We start from the raw sequence: 22,513 nt of genomic DNA on the forward strand, positions 1-22,513 counted from the left end.
CTGCACACAGTAAGTGGTCAATAAATAATAATGATAGTTACAAGGTGATCAGGTTGTCCCATGGGGGGGCTCACAGAAATACAATTGAATGAATATGGGACAACCTGATCACCTTGTGTCCTCCTCAGTGCTTAGGACAGTGCTTTGCACATAATAAGCACTTAATAAATGTCATTATTGTTAGTAGTAGTAGTAGTAGTAGTAAGCGTTCATTATTATTCTTATTGTTAGTAGTAAGCGCTCAATCAATAGGATTAAAGAATGAGGGGGACTTCCAGAGCCACCTAAAATGGCGGCCCTCCGGCCCGAGCGTTCAATAAATACGATTAAATGAATGAATGAATGAAGTGTTGGGTAGGGACCGTGTCTATATGTTGCCAACTTGTACTTCCCAAGCGCTTAGTACACAGTAAGTCATCAATAAATACGATTGAATGAGTGAATGAAATGTTGCGTAGGGACCGTCTCTGTTGCCAACTTGTACTTCCCAAGCACTTAGTACAGTGCGCTGCCCACAGTAAGTGGTCAATAAATAATAATAATAATGGCATTTATTAAGCGCTTACTATGTGTAAAGCACTGTTCCAAGCGCTGGGGAGGTTACAAGGTGATCAGGTTGTCCCATGGGGGCTCACAGAAATACAGTTGAATGAATGAATGGGGGACAGCCTTGTGACCTCCCCAGCTCTTAGGACAGTGCTTTGCACATAATAAGAGCTTAATAAAAGCCATTATTATTATTAGTAGTAGTAAGCGCTCATTATTGTTCTTATTGTTAGTAGTAGGCGCTCAATAGGATTGAATGAATGAGGGGGACTTCCAGAGCCACGGAAAATGGCAGCCCTCTCGCCCAATCGCTCAATAAATACAATTGAATGAATGAATGAAATGTTGGGTAGGGACTGTTCTTATATGTTGCCAACTTGTACTTCCCAAGCGCTCAGTACAGTGCTCTGCACACAGTAAGTGGTCAATAAATAATAATAATAATGGCATTTATTAAGTGCTTACTATGTGCAAAGCACTGTTCCAAGCGCTGGGGAGGTTACAAGGTGATCAGGTTGTCCCATGGGGGGCTCACAGAAATACAATTGAATGAATGAATGAATGTGGGACAACCTGATCACCTTGTGACCTCCGCAGCGCTTAGGACAGTGCTTTGCACATAATAAGAGCTTAATAAATGCCATTAGTAGTAGTAGTAAGCGCATGGCTCAGTGGAAAGAGCATGGGCTTTGGAGTCAAAGGTCAGGGGTTCAAATCCCGGCTCCGCCACTTGTCAGCTGTATGACTCTGGGCAAGTCACTTCACTTCTTTGGGCCTCAGTTACCTCATCTGTCAAATAGGGATTAAGACTGTGAGTCCCCCATGGGACAACCTGATGACCTTGTAGCCTCCCCAGCGCTTAGAACAGTGCTTTGCACATAATAAGAGCTTAATAAATGCCATTAGTAGTAGTAGTAGTAGTAGTAGTAGTAGTAGTAGTAGTAGTAGTAGTAGTAGTAAGCGCATGGCTCAGTGGAAAGAGCATGGGCTTTGGAGTCAGAGCTCACGGGTTCAAATCCCGGCTCTGCCAACTGTCAGCTGTGTGACTCTGGCCAAGTCACTTCACTTCTCTGTGCCTCATAGTAGGCGCTCAATCAATAGGATTGAATGACTGAGGGGGGACTTCCAGAGCCACCGAAAATGGCGGCCCTCCCGCCCAAGCGCTCAATAAATACGATTGAATGAATGAATGAATGAAATGTTGGGTAGGGACCGTGTCTATATGTTGCCAACTTGTACTTCTCAAGCGCTTAGTAGTGTTCTGCGCACAGTAAGTGGTCAATAAATGAAAATAATAATGGCATTTATTAAGTGCTTACTATGTGCAAAGCACTGTTCCAAGCACTGGGGAGGTTACAAGGTGATCAGGTTGTCCCATGGGGGGCTCACAGAAATACAATTGAATGAATGAATGAATGTGGGACAAATTTGTGACCTCCCCAGCGCTTAGGACAGAGCTTTGCACATAATAAGAGCTTAATAAATGCCATTATTATTATTAGTAGTAGTAGTAAGCGCATGGCTCAGTGGAAAGAGCATGGGCTATGGAGTCAGAGTTCACGGGTTCAAATCCCGGCTCTGCCAACTGTCAGCTGTGTGACTGTGGCCAAGTCACTTCACTTCTCTGTGCCTCAGTTACCTCATCTGTCAAATGGGGATTAAGACTGTGAGCCCCCCATGGGACAACCTGATGACCTTGTAGCCTCCCCAGCGCTTAGAACAATGCTTTGCACATAATAAGAGCTTAATAAATGCCATTATTATTATTATTAGTAGTAGTAGTAGTAAGCGCATGGCTCAGTGGAAAGAGCATGGGCTTGGGAGTCAGAGGTCACGGGTTCAAATCCCGGCTCTGCCAAATGTCAGCTGTGTGACTCTGGCCAAGTCACTTCACTTCTCTGGGCCTCAGTTGCCTCATCTGTCAAATGGGGATGAAGCCTGTGAGCCCCCCATGGGACAACCTGATCATCATCATCATCAATCGTATTTATTGAGCGCTTACTATGTGCAGAGCACTGGACTAAGCGCTTGGGAAGTACAAATTGGCAACATATAGAGACAGTCCCCACCCAACAGTGGGCTCACAGTCTAAAAGGGGGAGACAGAGAACAATCAATCAATCAATCAATCATATTTATTGAGCGCTTACTGTGTGCAGAGCACTGTACTAAGCGCTTGGGAAGTACAAATTGGCAACATATAGAGACAGTCCCTACCCAACATTGGGCTCACAGTCTAAAAGGGGGAGACAGAGAACAAAACCAAACATACTAACAAAATAAATAGAATAGATATGTAAAAGTAAAATAAATAAATAAATAAATAAATAAATAAATAGAGTAATGAATATGTACAAACATATATACATATATACAGGTGCTGTGAGGAAGGGAAGGAGGTAAGATGGGGGGATGGAGAGGGGGACGAGGGGAGAACAGAGAACCTGATGACCTTGTAGCCTCCCCAGAGCTTAGAACAGTGCTTTGCACAGAGTAAGCGCTTAACAAATACCGTTATTATTATTATTATTATTGTTAGTAGTAGGCGCTCAATCAACAGGATTGAACGACTGTATATATGTATATGTTTCTACATATTTATTACTCTATTTATTTATTTATTTATTTTATTTGTACATATCTATTCTGTTTATTTTATTTTGTTAGTATGTTTGGTTCGTTCTCTGTCTCCCCCTTCTAGACTGCGAGCCCACTGTTGGGTAGGGACTGTCTCTAGATGTTGCCAATTTGTACTTCCCAAGCGCTTAGTACAGTGCTCTGCGCATAGGAAGCGCTCAATAAATACGATTGATGATGATGATGATGATGATAAAAGGGGGAGACAGAGAACAGAGAACCTGATGACCTTGTAGCCTCCCCAGCGCTTAGAACGGTGCTTTGCACAGAGTAAGCGCTTAACAAATACCATTATTATTATTGTTAGTAGTAGGCGCTCAATCAACAGGATTGAACGACTGTATATATGTATATATGTTTGTACATATTTATTACTCTATTTATTTTATTTGTACATATCTATTCTATTTCTTTTATTTTGTTAGTATGTTTGGTTTGTTCTCTGTCTCCCCCTTTTAGACTCTGAGCCCACTGTTGGGTAGGGACTGTCTCTATATGTTGCCAACTTGTACTTCCCAAGCGCTTAGTACGGTGCTCTGCACGTAGTAAGCGCTCAATAAATACGATTGATGATGATGACTGAGGGGGGCCTTCCAGAGCCCCCGAAAATGGCGGCCGTCCCGCCCGCCGGGTCACGTGCCTCCCTGCAGCCAATCAGAGCGCGGCCTCGCCCAGCTGGGCCCGCCCGCCGCCATGGCCGCCCTGTCCTTTCAGGCCCTGGCAGGCCTGCTGTGGTGAAGGGGCGGCCCTTCCTCCTCCATCTCTCCCTCTCTCCCTCCCTGCCTCCCTCCATCGTCCCGGCGTTGGAGCACCGATCCCCGGGCCGGGATCCCGGCGGCCGCCGCCCTTCGCAGGCGCCGTGGCAGGGCCCTTCCGGTCAGGGTTGGCAGGACTAAGATGGCGGCGGGGAGGCCAAGGCCCGGCCCAGGGGGGAGGGGGCCGCGATGGCCGCGGGAGGCCCGGGGCCACTGAGCGGCCTGGGCGCCATGGCGGCCGGGCTCAGGGCCGCCGGCCTCCCCGGCTGGAGGCGCCACATTGCGGACGAGCTGCGGCGGAGGGACCGGCTGCAGAGGCAGGCCTTCGAGGAGATCATCCTGCAGTGTAAGCGGGGACGCCCTCCCTTGTCATAACCGTGCCGTTTAGGAAGCGCTTACGACGTGCGCAGCACTGTCCTAAACGCTGGGGAGCTCTCACAGTGAGCCCACTGTTGGGTAGGGACCTTACCTCCTTCCCTTCCCCACAGCACCTGTATCATCATCATCATCAATCGTATTTATTGAGCGCTTACTATGTGCAGAGCAGTGGACTGAGCGCTTGGGAAGGACAAGTTGGCAACATATGGAGACGGTCCCTACCCAACAGTGGGCTCACAGTCTAAAAGGGGGAGACGGAGAACCAGACCAAACATACTAACAAAATAAAATAAATGGAATAGATATGTACAGATAAATTAAATAAATAGAGTAAAAAAATGTACAAACCTGTGTATATGTTTGTACATATTTATTACTCTATTTTATTTGTACATCAATCAATCGTATTTATTGAGCGCTTACTATGTGCAGAGCACTGTACTAAGCGCTTGGGAAGTACAAATTGGCATCACATAGAGACAGTCCCTAACCAACAGTGGGCTCACAGTCTAAAAGGGGGAGACAGAGAACAGAACCAAACATACCAACAAAATAAAATAAGAAGGATAGAAATGTACAAGTAAAATAAATAAATAAATAAATAAATAGAGTAATAAATATGTACAACCATATATACATATATACAGGTGCTGTGGGGAAGGGAAGGAGGTAAGGCGGGGGGATGGAGAGGGGGACGAGGGGGAGAGGAAAGAAGGGGCTCAGTCTGGGAAGGTCATATCTATTCTATTTATTTTATTTCGTTAGTACGTTTTTTTTTGTTCTCTGTCTCCCCCAATAAATTAAATAAATAGAGTAAAAAAATATGTACAAACCTGTATATATGTATATATGTTTGTACATATTTATTACTCTATTTTATTTGTACATATCTATTCTATTTATTTTATTTCGTTAGTACGTTTGGTTTTGTTCTCTGTCTCCCCAAATAAATTAAATAAATAGAGTAAAAAAATATGTACAAACCTGTATATATGTTTGTACATATTTATTACTCTATTCATTTTATTTGTACATATCTATTCTATTTATTTTATTTCGTTAGTACGTTTGGTTTTGTTCTCTGTCTCCCCAAATAAATTAAATAAATAGAGTAAAAAGATATGTACAAACCTGTATATATGTATATATGTTTGTACATATTTATTACTCTATTTTATTTGTACATATCTATTCTATTTATTTTATTTCGTTAGTACCTTTGGTTTTGTTCTCTGTCTCCCCCTTTTAGACTGTGAGCCCACTGTTGGGTAGGGACTGTCTCTAGATGTTGCCAATTTGTACTTCCCAAGCGCTTAGTACAGTGCTCTGCACATAGTAAGCGCTCAATAAATACGATTGATTATGATGATGACGGGGATCACCTTGTCCCACAGTCGGCATCCCCATTTTCCCGATGAGGGAACTGAGGCCCAGAGACCTTACCTCTTTCCCTTCCCCACAGCACCTGTATATATGTTTGTACATATTTATTACTCTATTTTACTTGTACACATCTATTCTATTTATTTTATTTTGTTAGCACGTTTGGTCTTGTTCTCTGTCTCCCCCTTTTAGACTGTGAGCCCACTGTTGGGTAGGGACTGTCTCTATATGTTGCCGACTTGGACTTCCCAAGCCCTTAGTACAGTGCTCTGCACACAGTAAGCGCTCAATAAATACGATTGATGATGACGAAGTGACTTGCCTCAAGTCCCACAGCTGACAGTTTATTTATTTTACTTGTACGTATCTATTCTATTTAATCAATCAATCAATCGTATTTATTGAGCGCTTACTGTGTGCAGAGCACTGGACTAAGCGTTTGGGAAGTACAAGTTGGCAACATATAGAGACAGTCCCTACCCAATAGTGGGCTCACAGTCTAAAAGATCTATTCTATTTAATCAATCAATCAATCGTATTTATTGAGTGCTTACTGTGTGCAGAGCACTGTACTAAGCGCTTGGGAAGTCCAAGTTGGCAACATATAGAGACGGTCCCTACCCAACAGCGGGCTCGCAGTCTAGAAGGGGATGAGGGAACTGAGGCCCAGAGAAGTGAAGTGACTTGCCTCGAGTCCTGCAGCTGACAGTTTATTTATTTTACTTGTACATATCTATTCTATTTAATCAGTCAATCGTCTTTATTGAGCGCGTACTGTGTGCAGAGCACTGGACTAAGCGCTTAGGAAGTCCAAGTTGGCAACATATAGAGACGGTCCCTACCCAACAGTGGGCTCACAGTCTAGAAGGGGATGAGGGAACTGAGGCCCAGAGAAGCGAAGTGACTTGCCTCAAGACCCACAGCTGACAGTTTATTTATTTTACTTGTACATATCTATTCTATTTAATCAGTCAATCAATCGTCTTTATTGAGCGCTTACTGTGTGCAGAGCACTGGACTAAGCGCTTGGGAAGTCCAAGTTGGCAACATATAGAGACGGTTCCTACCCAGCAGTGGGCTCATAGTCTAGAAGGGGATGAGGGAACTGAGGCCCAGTGAAGTGACTTGCCTCAAGACCCACAGCTGACAGTTTATTTATTTTACTTGTACATATCTATTCTATTTATTTTATTAATATGTTTTGTTGTCTGTCTCCCTTTTCTAGACTGTGAGCGCACTGTTGGGTAGGGATTGTCTCTATATGTTGCCAACTTGGACTTCCCAAGCGCTTAGTACAGTGCTCTGCACACAGTAAGCGCTCAGTAAATACGATTGATTGATTATCCCACAGCTGACAGTTTATTTATTTTACTTGTACATATCTGTTCTATTTATTTAATTTTGTTAATATGTTTTGTTTTGTTCTCCGTCTCCCTCTTCTAGACTGTGAGCCCACTGTTGGGTAGGGACCGTCTCTATATGTTGCCAACTTGGACTTCCCAAGCGCTTAGTACAGTGCTCTGCACACAGTAAGCGCTCAATAAATACGATTGATGGATCATGGCATTTTTGAAGCGCTTACTACGTGCAGAGCACTGTTCTAAGCGCTGGGGAGGTTAAAAGGTGATCGGGTTGTCCCATGGTGGGGGCTCACACTCTTCAGCAGCAGCGTGGCCCAGTGGAAAGAGCCCGGGCTTTGGAGTCAGAGTCATGGGTTCAAATCCAGTCCCCGCCACTTAACAAAAATAATAATAATAATGGCATTTACTAAGCACTTACTATGTGCAAAGCACTGTTCTAAACCCTGGGGAGGTTACACGGTGATCAGGTTATCCCACGGTGGGGGCTCACACTCTTCAGCAGCAGCGTGGCCCAGTGGAAAGAGCCCGGGCTTTGGAGTCAGAGTCATGGGTTCAAGTTCAGGCCCTGCCACTTAATAATAATGACATTTATTAAGCGCTTACCATGTATGAAGCACTGTTCTAAGCGCTGGGGAGGTTACATGGTGATCAGATTGTCCCATGGGGGGTGGTGGGGGGGGGGGGGAGAGTCTCACATTCTTAATCCCCATTTTCCAGATGAGGGAACTGAGGCCCAGAGAAGTGAAGTGACTTGCCCCAAGTCCCACAGCTGACAATTGGCGGAGGAAGGATTTGAACCCATGACCTCTGACTCCAAAGCCCAGGCTTTTTCCACTGAGCCACGCTGCTTGTCAGCTGTGTGACTTTGGGCAAGTCACTTCACTTCTCTGGGCCTCAGTTACCTCATTTGTCAAATGAGGATTAAAACTGAGCCCCCCGTGGGACAACCTGAACACCTTGTAACCCCCCCAGCGCTTAGAACAGTACTTTGCACATAGTAAGCGCTTAACAAATACCATTATTATTATTATCCCCGTCTTCCGGATGAGGGAACTGAGGCCCAGAGAAGTGAAGTGACTTAATATAATAATAATGGCATTTATTAAGCGCTTACTATGTGCAAAGCACTGTTCTAAGCGCCGGGGAGGTTACAAGGTGATCAGGTTGTCCCACGGGGGGCTCATAGTCGTAATCCCCATTTTCCAGATGAGGGAACTGAGGCCCAGAGAAGTGAAGTGACTTGCCCAGTCGCACAGCTGACAATTGGCAGAGCTGGGATTTGAACCCATGACCTCTGACTCCAAAGCCCGGGCTCTTTCCAAGCTGCTTCTTAGGGTGCTCGGGATGATGGACTCTTCTATTTACTTGGTTAATGATGTGTGTATAGCTTTCAATTAGGCTAAGAACAGTGCTTTGCACATAGTAAGCGCTTAACAAATCCCATCATTATTAACATAGTGGTGGTGGGTGTTAAGCACCTACCTAGCGCTTAGCACCGTGCTTTGCACATAGTAAGCACTTAATAAATGCCATCATTATTATTATTTTCATTATCATTGATTATTGATTCTTAGGGTGCTCAGGATGATGGACTCTTCTATTCATTTTATTAATGATGTGCATAGAGCTTTAATTCGATTTGTTTTGACCCCGTCTACTTGTTTTGTTGTCTGTCTCCCCAGAGAAGCAGCGTGGCTCAGTGGAAAGAGCCCGGGCTTGGGAGTCAGAGTTCATGGGTTCGAATGCCGCCTCTGCCAAGTGTCAGCTGTGTGACTTTGGACAAGTCACTTCACATCTCTGGGCCTCAGTTCCCTCATCTGTAAAATGGGGGTGAAGGCTGTGAGCTCCGCGTGGGACAATCTGATCGCCTTGTAACCTCCCCAACGCTTAGAACAGCGCTTTGCATGTAGTAAGCGCTTAACAAATGTCCCAGGCTGACTGACTGGGAGCCTGTTAATAATGATGGCATTTGTTAAGCGCTTACTACGTGCAAAGCACTGGGGAGGTTACAAGGTGATCGGTTAGTCCCATGGGTGGGGATGGGTGGCTCACAGTCTTCATCCCCATTTTACAGATGAGGGAACTGAGGCCCAGTGAAGTGACTTGCCCGAGGTCACACAGTGACAATTGGCGGAGCCAGGATTTGAACCCATGACCTCTGACTCCAAACCCCGGGCTCTTTCCACGCTGCTTCTTTCCTTAGGGTGCTCGGGATGATGGACTCTTCTATTTATTTGGTTAATGTTGTGTGTCTCCCCCTTCTAGACTGGGAGCCCATCAATAATGATGGCGTTTGTTAAGCGCTTACTACGTGCAGAGCACTGTTCTAAGCACTGGGGGGGTTACAAGGTGATCACGTTGTCCCACATGGGGCTCGCAGTCTTCATCCCCCTTTTACAGATGAGAGAACTGAGGCCCAGAGAAGTGAAGTGACTTGCCCAAAGTCACACAGCTGACAAGCTGCGGAGCTGGGATTTGAACCCATGACCTCTGACCCCCAAACCCGGGCACTTTACACTGAGTCACACTGCTTCTCTGTGGTACCTGTTGTTGGGTAGGGACCGTCTCTTTATGTTGCCAACTTGTACTTCCCAAGCGCTTAGTACAGTGCCCTGCACGCAGTAAGTGTTTAATAAATAGGACTGAATGAATGAAGTATATAATAATCATGATGGCATTTGTTAAGCGCTTACTGTTCCAAGCTCTGTTCTAAGCGCTGGCGGGGAAACAAGGTAATAATGATGGCATTTGTTAAGCACTTACTGTGTGCCAAGCCCTGTTCTAAGTGCTGGGGGGGAAACAAGGTAATAATAATAATAATGATGACATTTAAGTGCTTACTATGTGCCAAGCCCTGTTCTAAGCGCTGGGGGGGAAACAAGGTAATAATAATAATAATGGCATTTATTAAGCACTTACTATGTGCAAAGCACTGTTATAAGCGCTGGGGGGGTTACCATGTGATCAGGTTGTCCCACGTTGGGCTCACAGTTTTAATCCCCATTTTACAGATGAGGTAACTGAGGCATAGAGAAGTGAAGTAACTTGCCCAGAGTCACACAGCTGACAATTGTCAGAGCCGGGATTTGAACCCATGACCTCTGACTCCAAAGCCTGTGCTCTTTCCACTGAGTAATAATAATGATGGCATTTGTTAAGCGCTTACTGTGTGCCAAGCCCTGTTCTAAGTGCTGGGGGGGAAACAAGGTAATAATAATAATAATAATGGCATTTATTAAGCGCTTACTATGTGCAAAGCACTGTTATAAGCGCTGGGGGGGTTACCAGGTGATCAGGTTGTCCCACGTGGGGCTCACAGTTTTAATCCCCATTTTACAGATGAGGTAACTGAGGCATAGAGAAGTGAAGTGACTTGCCCAAAGTCACACAGCTGACAATTGTCAGAGCTGGGATTTGAACCCATGACCTCTGGCTCCAAAGCCTGTGCTCTTTCCACTGAGTAATAATAATGATGGCATTTGTTAAGTGCTCACTGTGTGCCAAGCCCTGTTCTAAGTGCTGGGGGGGAAACAAGGTAATAATAATAATAATGGCATTTATTAAGCGCTTACTATGTGCAAAGCACTGTTATAAGCACTGGGGGGGGTTACCAGGTGATCAGGTTGTCCCACGTGGGGCTCACAGTTTTAATCAATCAATCAATCAATCAATCGTATTTATTGAGCGCTTACTATGTGCAGAGCACTGTACTAAGCGCTTGGGAAGTACAAATTGGCATCACATAGAGACAGTCCCTACCCAACAGTGGGCTCACAGTCTAATCCCCATTTTACAGATGAGGGAACTGAGGCATAGAGGTGAAGTGCCTTGCCCAAAGTCACACAGCTGACAATTGTCAGAGCCGGGATTTGAATCCATGACCTCTGACTCCAAAGCCCGTGCTCTTTCCACTGAGTAATAATAATGATGGCATTTGTTAAGCACTTACTGTGTGCCAAGCCCTGTTCTAAGCGCTGGGGGGGGGAAACAAGGTAATAATGATGGTATTTGTTAAGCGCTTACTGTGTGCCAAGCCCTCTTCTAAGTGCTGGGGGGGGAAACAAGGTAATAATGATGGTATTTGTTAAGCGCTTACTGTGTGCAAAGCACTGGGGTAGATAAAAGCTAATCAGATTGTCCCACGTGGGGCTCACAGTCTTCATCCCCATTTTCTAGATGAGGGAACTGAGGCCTAGTGAAGTGATGTGCCCACAGTCACACAGCTGATCAGTGGCAGAGCCAGGATTAGAACCCATGACCTCTGACTCCCAAGCCCGAGCTCTTTCCACTAAGCCACGCTGCTTCTCAAGTGGTACCAAGTATATAATAGTCACGGTGACATTTGTAAAGCACTTACTACGTGCCAAGCCCTGTTCTAAGAGCTGCCCGGGGATATATAATAATGATGATGGCATTTGTTAAGCGCTTACTATGTGCAAAGCACTGTTCTAAGCGCTGGGGGGGGATACAAGGTGATCAGGTTGCCCCACGTGGGGCTCACAGTCATCATTCCCATTTTACCGATGAGGTAACTGAGGCTCCGAGAAGTTAAGTGACTTGCCCAAGGTCACACAGCAGACATGTGGCAGAGCTGGGATTCGAACCCATGACCTCTGACTCCAAAGCCCGGGCTCTTTCCACTGAGCCACGCTGCTTCTCCAACTTGTACTTCCCAAGTGCTTAGTACAGTGCTCTGCACACAGTAAGCGCTCAATAAATATGATTGAATGAATACAACGTAATCAGGTTGTCCCACATGAGGCTCACAGTCTTCATCGTGGCTCAGTGGAAGAGCCTGGGCTTTGGAGTCACAGGTCATGGGTTTGAATCCCGGCTCCGCCACTTGTCAGCTGTGTGACCTTGGGCAAGTCATTTAACTTCTCTGGGCCTCAGTTCCCTCATCTGGAAAATGGGGATGAAGACTGTGAGCCCTCCGTGGGACAACCTGAGCACCTTGTAACCTCCCCAGCGCCTAGAACAGTGCTCGGCACATAGTAAGCGCTTAACAGATACCAACAATGTTGTTATTATTATCCCCATTTTACAGATGATGTAATGGAGGCCCAGAGAAGCAAAGTGACTTACCCAAAGTCACCCAGCAGACATGTGGCGAAAGTGGAATTGGAACCCGTGACCTCTGACTCCCAAGCCCGAGCTCTTTCCAATCAATCAATCAATCGTATTTATTGAGCGCTTACTGTGTTCAGAGCACTGTACTAAGCGCTTGGGAAGTACAAGTTTCCACTGAGCCACGCTGCTTCTCTGGGTACTTGGTAAGCGCTTACTATATGCCAGACCCTGGGCCAAGCACGGGGGGAACAGCGTGGCTCAGTGGAAAGAGCCCAGGCTTGGGAGTCAGAGGTCATGGGTTCTAATCCTGCCTCTGCCACTTGTCAGATGGGTGACTTTGGGCAAGTCACTTAGCTTCCCTGCGCCTCAGTTACCTCATGTGGAAAATGGGGATTTAGACTGTGAGCCCCACGTGGGACAACCTGATTACCTCGTGACTTTGGGCAAGTCACTTAGCTTCCCCGGGCCTCAGTAACCTCATCTGGTAAATGGGGATTAAGGCTGTGAGCCCCGTGTGGGACAACCCGATTACCTTGTGACTTTGGGCAAGTCATTTAGCTTCTCTGGGCCTCAGTTACCTCATCTGGAAAGTGGGGATTAAGACTGTGAGCCCCATGTGGGACAACCTGATGACCTCGTGACTTTGGGCAAGTCACTTAGCTTCCCTGGGCCTCACCTGTATATATGTATATATGTTTGTACATATCTATTACTCTATTTATATATTTTACTTGTACCTATCTATCCTATTTATTTTATTTTGTTGGTATGTTCGGTTTTGTTCTCTGTCTCCCCCTTTTAGACTGTGAGCCCACTGTTGGGTAGGGACTGTCTCTATATGTTGCCAACTTGTACTTCCCAAGCGCTTAGTACAGTGCTCTGCACACAGGAAGCACTCAGTAAATACGATTGATTGATTGGAAAATGGGGATTAAGACTGTGAGCCCCATGTGGGACAACCTGATGACCTCGTGACTTTGGGCAAGTCACTTAGCTTCCTCGGGCCTCAATAACCTCATCCGGTAAATGGGGATGAAGGCTGTGAGCCCCACGCGGGACACCCTGATCATCTTGTAACTTTGAGCAAGTCACTTAGCTTCTCTGGGCCTCAGTTACCTCATCTGGGAAATGGGGATGAAGACTGCACGACCCCACGGGGGACAACCTGATTACCTTGTGACTTCGGGCAAGTCAGCATCTCTGGGCCTCAGTCACCTCATCTGGAAAATGGGGATTGACTGTGAGCCCCTGGTGGGACAGCCTGATTACCTTGTATCACACCAGCGCTTGGAACGGTGCTTGGCACATAGTAAGCGCTTAACAAATACCATTATTATTATTATTACAAGCTAATAAAGTACGTCTGTCTTCCCCCCCTTCTAGACTGTAAGCCTGCTGTGGGCAGGGATTGCCTGTATTTGTTGCTGAGTTGTACTTTCCAAGCGCTTACTACAGTGCTCTGCACACCGTAAGTGCTCAATAAATACAATTGAATGAAGTTAGATGCAGGCCATGCCCCACGTGGGGCTCAGAGTCCTTTAGAACAGCCCTCGGCACATAGTAAGCGCTTAAATACCATCATTATTGTTACTGTTGATCTCCATTGTATACATAATTGTGGTATTTTGTTAAGCGCTTATAATAATAATAATTATGGCATTTGTTAAAAGCTCTTACTGTGTGCCTTGCGCAAGGATGACACGCAAATTCGTGAAGCATTCCATATTTTTATTTTATTTTGTTATGTTTGTACATATTTATTACTCTATTTTACTTGTACGGATCTATTCTATTTATTTTATTTTGTTAGTATGTTTGGTTTTGTTCTCTGTCTCCCCCTTTTAGACTGTGAGCCCACTGTTGGGTAGGGACTGTCTCTCTATGTTGCCAAGTACTTCCCAAGCGCTTAGTACAGTGCTCTGCACATAGTAAGTGCTCAATAAATACGATTGATGATGATGATGTTTGGTCTTGTTCTCTGTCTCCCCCTTTTAGACTGTGAGCCCACTGTTGGGTAGGGACCGTCTCTATATGTTGCCAACTTGTACTTCCCAAGCGCTTAGTACACACAGTAAGCGCTCAATAAATACGATTGATTGATTGATTGATTGCCAAGCACCAGAGTAGCTACAAGCTAATCAAGTTGGGTGCAGTCCGTGTCCCCCGTAGGGCTCAGTCTTAATCCCCATTTTACATATAATGGTTGTATTTTGTTAAGCGCTTACTAATAATAATTGCAGTATTTAAGCGCTTACTGTGTGCCAGACACTGTACTCAGCGCGGGGGTGGTTACAAGCAAATCAGGTGTGACGCAGTCCCTGTCCCACGTGGGGCTCACAGTTTTGGGCCCCATTCTACAGATGAGGTCACTGAGGCCCAGGGAAGTGCAGTGACTTGTCCAAGGTCATACAGCAGAAGCGGTGAAGCTGGGATTAGAATCCGTGATCTTCTGATTCATTCATTCAGTCGTATTTATTGAGGGCTTACTGTGTGCAGAGCACTGTACTAAGCGCCTGGGAAGTACAAATCGGCAACGTACAGAGACGGTCCCTACCCAGTAACGGACTCACAGCCTAGAAGCGGGAGGGCTCAATATACTCAACATGAATGAATGAATGTATGAGGTAGCTGCCAACTTGTATTTCCCAAGCGCTTAGTACAGTGCTGTGCACACAGTAAGCGCTCAATAAATGCGATTGAATGAATGAATGAGACACAGAGCAGTGAAGCAACTTGCGCAGGGTCCCACAGCGGATGAGTGGCGGAGTCGGAAGTAGAACCCAGGTCCTTTGCAGCGTGGCTCAGTGGAAAGAGCCCGGGCTTGGGAGTCAGAGGTCATGGGTTCGAATCCAGGCTCCGCCAACTGTCAGCTGTGTGACTTTGGGCAAGTCACTTCACTTCTCTGGGCCTCAGTTACCTCATCTGTCAAATGGGGATTAAGATTGTGAGCCCCACGTGGGACAACCTGATCACCTTATATCCTCTCCAGCGCTTAGTACAGTGCTCTGCACATAGTAAGCGCTTAACAAATACCATCATCATCGTTTCTTCTTCTTCTTCTTCTTATTATTATTATTATTGGGCTCCCAGGTCTGTACTCCATCTACTAGGCCATCGCCACTTCTTTGCTCAAGGTCTACTAGTGGGACTCCCTCACAGCGATAATAGTGATGATGTGGTGGACGTTAAGCACTTACTAGGTGCCAAACACTGTATTAACTGCTGGGGTAGACACAAGGCGGTCAAATCGGGCCCAGTCCCTGTCCCTCTAAAAAAGGCAGCAGCAAATTTCATTTTCCTCTGATAGCGCGATGAGAGCTTCTTAGCTCAAAAGAGTTGGGGAAATCAATCAATCAGTCGTATTTATTGAGCGCTTACTGTGTGCAGGGCACTGTACTAAGCGCTTGGGAAGTAGAAGTTGGCAACATATAGAGACGGTCCCTACCCAACAGTGGGCTCACAGTCTAAAAGACCCTTTACCTCCTTTTCCTCTCGACACCCGAGTTGATAGACTGTAAGCCCATTTTGGGCAGGGAGTGTGTCTATTATAGTACTGTTTCTTACTCTCCCAAGCGCTTAGTATAGTGCTCCACTGATTGATCCACCACCCCTGACTCTGAGGGCATATAGGAGAAAGGGAAGGCCTGCTCGTAATTGGACTCTCACAGATAGAAAATAAGAAAGGTGGAGAATAAGGATGATCTTTGTTTTCTTAAGAGCACAAATGTGAGGCAGCACAAATTCAGCGATAGACAGTGGTATTTTCGTCACTTTCCCTCTCTTCCCCCAATTTCTCTCACCGTGGCTGCTTTTTGCAGCTCAGAATATACATCTGTATGTATTTATTACTCTATTTTATTGGTACATATTTATTCTATTTATTTTATTTTGTTAGTATGTTTTGTTTTGTCGTCCGTCTCCCCCTTCTAGACTGTGAGCCCAATGTTGGGTAGGGACCGTCGCTATATGTTGCCAACTTGTACTTCCCAAGCGCTTAGTACAGTGCTCTGCACACAGTAAGCGCTCAATAAATAACGATTGAATGAATTGAATGAATGAACATTTGCATTTCCAAAAGTTCATTTATTCAATCGTATTTATTCATTCATTCATTCAATCCTATTCAAGGCCTCCATTCAGGAGGCCTTCCCAGGCTGAGTCCCTTCCTTCCTCTCCCCCTCATCCCCCTCTCCATCCCCCTCATCTTACCTCCTTCCCTTCCCCACAGCACCTGTATATATGTATATATGTCTGTACATATTTATTACTCTATTATTTTACTTGTACATATCTATTCTATTTATTTTATTTTGTTAGTATGTTTGGTTTTGTTCTCTGTCTCCCCCTTTTAGACTGTGAGCCCACTGTTGGGTAGGGACTGTCTCTATATGTTGCCAACTTGTACTTCCCAAGCGCTTAGTACAGTGCTGTGCACACAGTAGGTGCTCAATAAATACGATTGATTGATTGACAAAACAAAACATGTGGACAGGTGTCAAGTCGTCAGAACAAATAGAATTAAAGGGAGATGCACATCATTAACAAAATTAGTAGAGTAGTAAATATGTACAAGTAAAATAAATTAATAATTTAATAATAAAAAATAAAAAACAATTTATTGAGCACTTACTGTGTGCAGAGCACCGTACTAAGCGCTTGGGTAGAGTTGATGTATCGTTGTCCTTGCATCTAGCCATCTTGTATTCATTTGTATTATGTGCTTGGTTTCACCCTCATTTCAGGAGTCCTGTCTAGAGAAAGTCATTCAGAAGCTTTCAAGGCCTTGTGAAAGGCAGTTTACTTAATGCCAGAAAATGAATGCACTGTTTACTTTTAATTTTTCAGTAGTGGTACATATGTTTATCCAGTCATAATTTTGGCAGAGACATTGTAATAATTGAAAACTTGAATTAAACTGAAAAGATCTGTTGGATCAGCGGTAAAGCCCCCAAATGCCTCAGGACTTGAATCACTAGCACCAAAATCTTAGGTGCCAGCATCTCCTCTCTCATGATTTTCGTTATTATTAGTAGTAGTAATATTCAATCAATCAATCATATTTATTGAGCGCTTACTGTGTGCAGAGCACTGTACTAAGCGCTTGGGAAGTACAAGTTGGCAACATATAGAGACAGTCCCTACCCAACAGTGGGCTCACAGTCTAAAAGGGGGAGACAGAGAACAAAACTAAACATACTAACAAAATAAAATAAATAGAATAGATATGTACAAGTAAAATAAATAAATAGAGTAATAAATATGTACAAACATATATACATATATACAGGTGCTGTGGGGAAGGGAAGGAGGTAAGATGGGGGGATGGAGAGGGGGATGAGGGGGAGAAGAAGGAAGGGGCTCAGTCTGGGAAGGCCTCCTGGAGGAGGTGAGCTCTCAGTAGGGCCTGGAAGGGAGGAAGTATTAATAATAATAGCATTTGTTGAGCACTTACTGTGTGCCAGACACTGCACTAAGCAGTGAGGTAGATAGCGGGAGAAGCAGCGTGGCTCAGTGGAAGGAGCCTGGGCTTTGGAGTCAGAGGTCATGGGTTCAAATCCCGGCTGTGGCAATTGTCAGCTGTGTGACTTTGGGCAAGTCACTTAACTTCTCTGTGCCTCAGTTACCTCATCTGTAAAATGGGGATTAAGACTGTGAACCCCAGGTGGGACAACCTGATCACCTTGTAACCTCCTCAGCGCTTAGAACAGTGCTTTGCACATAGTAAGTGCTTAATAAATGTCATTATAAATGAATAAGGTAGTTGGGTTGGACACAGTCCCCATCCCACTTTGAGCTCACAGTCTTTACCCCATTTTACAGATGAGGTAACTGAGGTGTAGAGAAGTGACTTGCCCAAGGTCACACAGCGTGCAAGTCCTTCTTACCCCCAGACCTGTGCTCTGTCCACTAGACCACCCTGCTTTTCCACCTTTTGAAGAGATCTCTGAAGTTTTGGTTTGCAGCTTCCAGGAATAGCAGCTAGTGAAGGAGCTAGAGCCTCGCCCATTAAGATTTTGCAAAATAGTAATAATAATAATTGTTAATATTTATTAAGCCTTGTTATGGGCAGGGAGCATGTCAGCTAATTTGGTACTGTGCTCTCCCGAGGATTGAGACCGCGAGCCCTGTGTGGGACAGTGACTGTATCCATCCCAATTTGCTTGTCTCCACCCCAGTGCTTAGTACAGTGTGTGGCACATAGTAAGCACTTTAAAAATACCATAATAATAAGGGCTCAAATACCATTGATTGATTTATCATCATCATCATCATCATGTCGTATTTATTGAGTGCTTACTGTGTGCAGAGCACTGTACTAAGCGCTTGGGAAGTCCAAGTTGGCAACATATAGAGACAGTCCCTACCCAACAACGGGCTCACAGTCTAAATGGGGGAGACAGAGAACAAAACCAAACATACTAACAAAATAAAATAAATAGAATAGATGTGTACAAGTAAAATAAATTTACTGCATGTCAAGCACTGTACTAAGCGCTGGGACGGGTACAAGATAATCAGGTCCCACATGGGGCTCACAGTCTAAGAAGGAGGGAGAACAGCTATTGAATTCCCATTTTTCCAGTGAGGGAACTGAGGCCCAGAGAAGTGAAGTGATTTCCCCAAGATCACACAGCAGGTAAGTGGTGAATACTGAGGGGAAACTTGGCCTCTGGCAGGGGCAATAAGTAAATACACCGAAATGCAATCATTCCAACCCCTAGCAGCAATTCTACCTGGGGAAGAATAATCACCAGTAATCATCATCATCATCATCATCAATCGTATTTATTGAGCGCTTACTATGTGCAGAGCACTGTACTAAGTGCTTGGGAAGTACAAATTGGCAACATATAGAGACAGTCCCTACCCAACAGTGGGCTCACAGTCTAAAAGGGGGAGACAGAGAACAAAACCAAACGTACTAACAAAATAAAATAAATAGAATAGATATGTACAAATAAAATAAATAGAGTAATAAATATGTACAACCATATAAACATGTGATGTGATGATATAAACAGTAATGTGACTGTTTTCCAAGTCCCAGGAATGCTATGCCACTTTATTAATTAATCTCACTAGATCAAGGTGAAATGAAGCAGCAGTATCTCTGAATTTCCTCTTCATGTCAACATTTCAGAAGGAGGGTAGCAGTTGTTTTAGAGTCCTTTTGCTATGCCACTTTATGAATTAATCTCTCTAGATCAAGGTGAAATGAAGCAGCAGTATCTCTGAATTTCCTCTTCATGTCAACATTTCCGAAAGGGAGGGTAGCAGTGTTTTAGATTCCTTTTGCTATGCCACTTTATGAATTAATCTCACTAGATCAAGGTGAAATGAAGCAGCAGTATCTCTGAATTTCCTCTTCATGTCAACATTTCCGAAAGGGAGGGTAGCAGTGTTTTAGATTCCTTTTGCTATGCCACTTTATTAATTAATGTCACTAGATCAAGGTGAATTGAAGCAGCAGTATCTCTGAATTTCCTCTTCATGTCAACATTTCAGAAAGGGAGGGTAGCCGTGTTTTATATTCCTTTTGTGTCTGAACCTGAAAAAAGGCAAATACTATGTGTATTTTTTTTTCCACATTCAAATGGACGTTGAGTACGAACCCAGTAACATCTGGAGGACTTAGAGGATACGGAATGAGACACCCATTCCATTGTTTTGTGCCTGGCCTACAGTAGTAATGACAGAACCAACCTGTTATCAATTGTAATGGTATTTTTTAGTGATCTGGTGCATGTACTGTGTTGAGTTGCCTAGCCTGTAGAAAGAGTGTCAAATTCTTCTTTGGTGTTTGCTGAGTATACAGTCATAGGACGGTAGAGCTTATCATTTCTGTTGCCAAAATTGTAGCTTAAATTAATGGAGCTTCATCTTCTAGAATATTTTTGAGTTAGTTTTAAGTCCAGTTGATTTTGAAATCCATTTTAGGTTTTTGTTTTTTCAATTCCCCAAATCGTCATCATCGTAATTGTGGTATTTAAGTGCTTACGATGTAGCGGGCACTGTACTAAGCGCTGAGGTGGATGCAAACAAATTGGGTCGGACACAGTCCCTATCCTACATGGGGCTCCACAGTCTCAATCCCCATTTAACAAACGAGGCAGCTGAGGTAGTGAAGTTAAGTGACTTGCCCAGGGTCACACACAGCAGACAAGTGGTGGAGCAGGGATTAGAACCCATGACTTTCTGACTCCTGCTCTGTCCACTATTCATTCATTCAATCATATTTATTGAGGGCAGAGCACTGTACTAAGCGCTTGGGACGTACAAGTCGGCAACATATAGAGACGGTCCGTAACCTACAGCGGGCTCACAGCAAGAACTACAAAGGTGGTTGTGATCTTCCAGGAAAAGTTTTCGTGGTCATTTTTGTAATGGGATACCCACCTACTTTTGTCTTGTTCCCTTTTTTGAACACTATGGGAGTAACAAGAAAAACAAAGAAACTGAAGTAATCACTTAGTTTTAGGGAGGCTATTTGGATTGTCTTTACGTGAATTATGGGGGGGACTTGGGCTTGCTAAACAGGCACTAAATATGCTAACTTTGTCACATACTGCGACAAAGTCTTCAAGAAGCCAGTTTGCCCTGCATATTGTCTTCAGATCTTAAGTTTATGGAAGATGGAAAATCAAGCGTGGTAACAAACTGAGTGTCTGCTCGAAGTTTGTTGACCCGTAGACCGAAACTTTATTATTTCTTGCTTTTTTTTTAACTTTATTTCTTGTTCTCTTAGACAACAAGCTGTTGGAGAAGTCAGATCTTCAGTCAGTATTGGCTGGCAAGCTACAAGCTGAAAAGTATGACGTGCAAAGCAAGCATGAAATCAGGTATTTGAAGCTCTGTGTGGCTTATTTTCCCTCAGAAGTCTGCTTTATTTATTTCCCAGTCAAGAGGTTCTGCCCTTAATTCAGTTAAAATACAATAAATACGATTGATTGATTGATTGATTAAGGGGTGAGCCAACGTACAGTTGTAATGTCATCATCAACACATGTTTATTTCAGGTGTTTAACATTACTATTTTTGGATTGTTTATATATCCCGTAATGCCTGTGGTGCTTTCAGTAGTCTGATGTGCCCCGTTGGTGTGTTTGCATTTTGTTCACCTATTAGTAAATTTCCAGGCTTTCATATAGTTCTCGGAACTGACATCCGTCCTCTACTGTCCTAGTCCCAATTTGTGCCCATTTAGCTCTTTTACTTTACCAGCCTACTTGTTTTAATGCCAATTTTATGCAGCTTGGAAATGAAACTTCCATATAATTATAGATAATCAGTCAATCAGTCATATTTATTGAGTGCTTACTGTGTGCAGAGCACTGTACTAAGCGCTTGGGAAGTACAAGTTGGCAACATATAGAGACAGTCCCTACCCAACAGCGGGCTCACAGTCTAGAAGACATTAATTTAAGCAATTAATGGTATTGAGAAATTCTTCTGCAGAGCATTGTATTAAGTGTTTGGGAGAGTTTAATAGACTATATAGACACAATCCCTGCCTTCACGGAGCTTACCGTCTACATGGAGGGACAGACACTAAAATTACAGGTGGGGAGAATCGTTGGAGTTTAAAAATATGTACCTGAGTGCTAGAGGGCAAGGGAAATGGTGAATACCCAAGGGTTTAGGTGACATGGAAGTACTGAAATGTCAGTGCCAGAAGTAGAGTAGGGAGTTAAGAGGTTAATCAGAAAAGGTAGGATTTTGAATTTTTTCTTTTTGAGGGCTTTGATGATTGTGGCTGGGAAGCAGTGGTCTGTCGTGAAGGTGGAGGGAGGATAATAATAATAATAATAATAATGGCATTTATTAAGCGCATACTATGTGCAAAGCACTGTTCTAAGCGCTGGGGAGCATACAAGGTGAGCAGGTTGTCCCACGCGGTGGGCCTCACAGTCTCAATCCCCATTTTCCAGATGAGGGAACTGAGGCCCAGAGAAGTGAAGTGACTTGCCCAAAGTCACACAGCTGACAATTGGCAGAGCCGGGATTTGAACCCGTGACCTCTGACTCCAAAGCCCGGGCTCTTTCCACTGAGCCACGCTGCTTCTCTAGTGACTCATCTTCCTTTATAAGGTAGAAGTTTGCCCACAGTAAGCGCTCAACATACAGTGGAGCGATTCAGGCATGTCTCAGAATGGGGACGAGAACTATAATTAGTGAAATGTTGTAGTTCATTCATTCAATCGTATTTATTGAGCGCTTACTGTGTGCAGAGCACTGTACTGAGCGCTTGGGAAGTACAAGTTGGCACCATATAGATGCATTCCCTACCCAACAGCGGGCTCACAGTCTAGAAGGGGGACAGACAACAAAACAAAACATATTGACAAAATAAAATAAATAGAATAGTAAATATGTACAAGTAAAA

At 44.3% G+C, this 22,513-nt stretch overlaps 1 protein-coding gene across 8 annotated transcripts in view; it reads left to right on the forward strand.

The window, feature by feature from the left end:
• Positions 1 to 3,873: 3,873 nt before the first annotated feature.
• ATG16L1 (autophagy related 16 like 1) overlaps positions 3,874 to 22,513 on the forward strand; it is a 62,933-nt gene continuing 44,293 nt past the window's right edge. For all 8 annotated transcript variants that reach the window (XM_038752167.1, XM_038752187.1, XM_038752225.1 and 5 more), the window contains exons 1-2: positions 3,874 to 4,283; positions 20,876 to 20,969. In XM_038752167.1, coding sequence (XP_038608095.1) covers positions 4,127 to 4,283; positions 20,876 to 20,969 — 251 coding nt within the window. In that variant the 5' untranslated portion in view covers positions 3,874 to 4,126. The remainder of the gene's footprint in view (positions 4,284 to 20,875; positions 20,970 to 22,513) is intronic.

The sequence above is a fragment of the Tachyglossus aculeatus genome, chromosome 1, assembly GCF_015852505.1.
Source record: "Tachyglossus aculeatus isolate mTacAcu1 chromosome 1, mTacAcu1.pri, whole genome shotgun sequence".
NCBI lineage: Eukaryota > Metazoa > Chordata > Mammalia > Monotremata > Tachyglossidae > Tachyglossus > Tachyglossus aculeatus.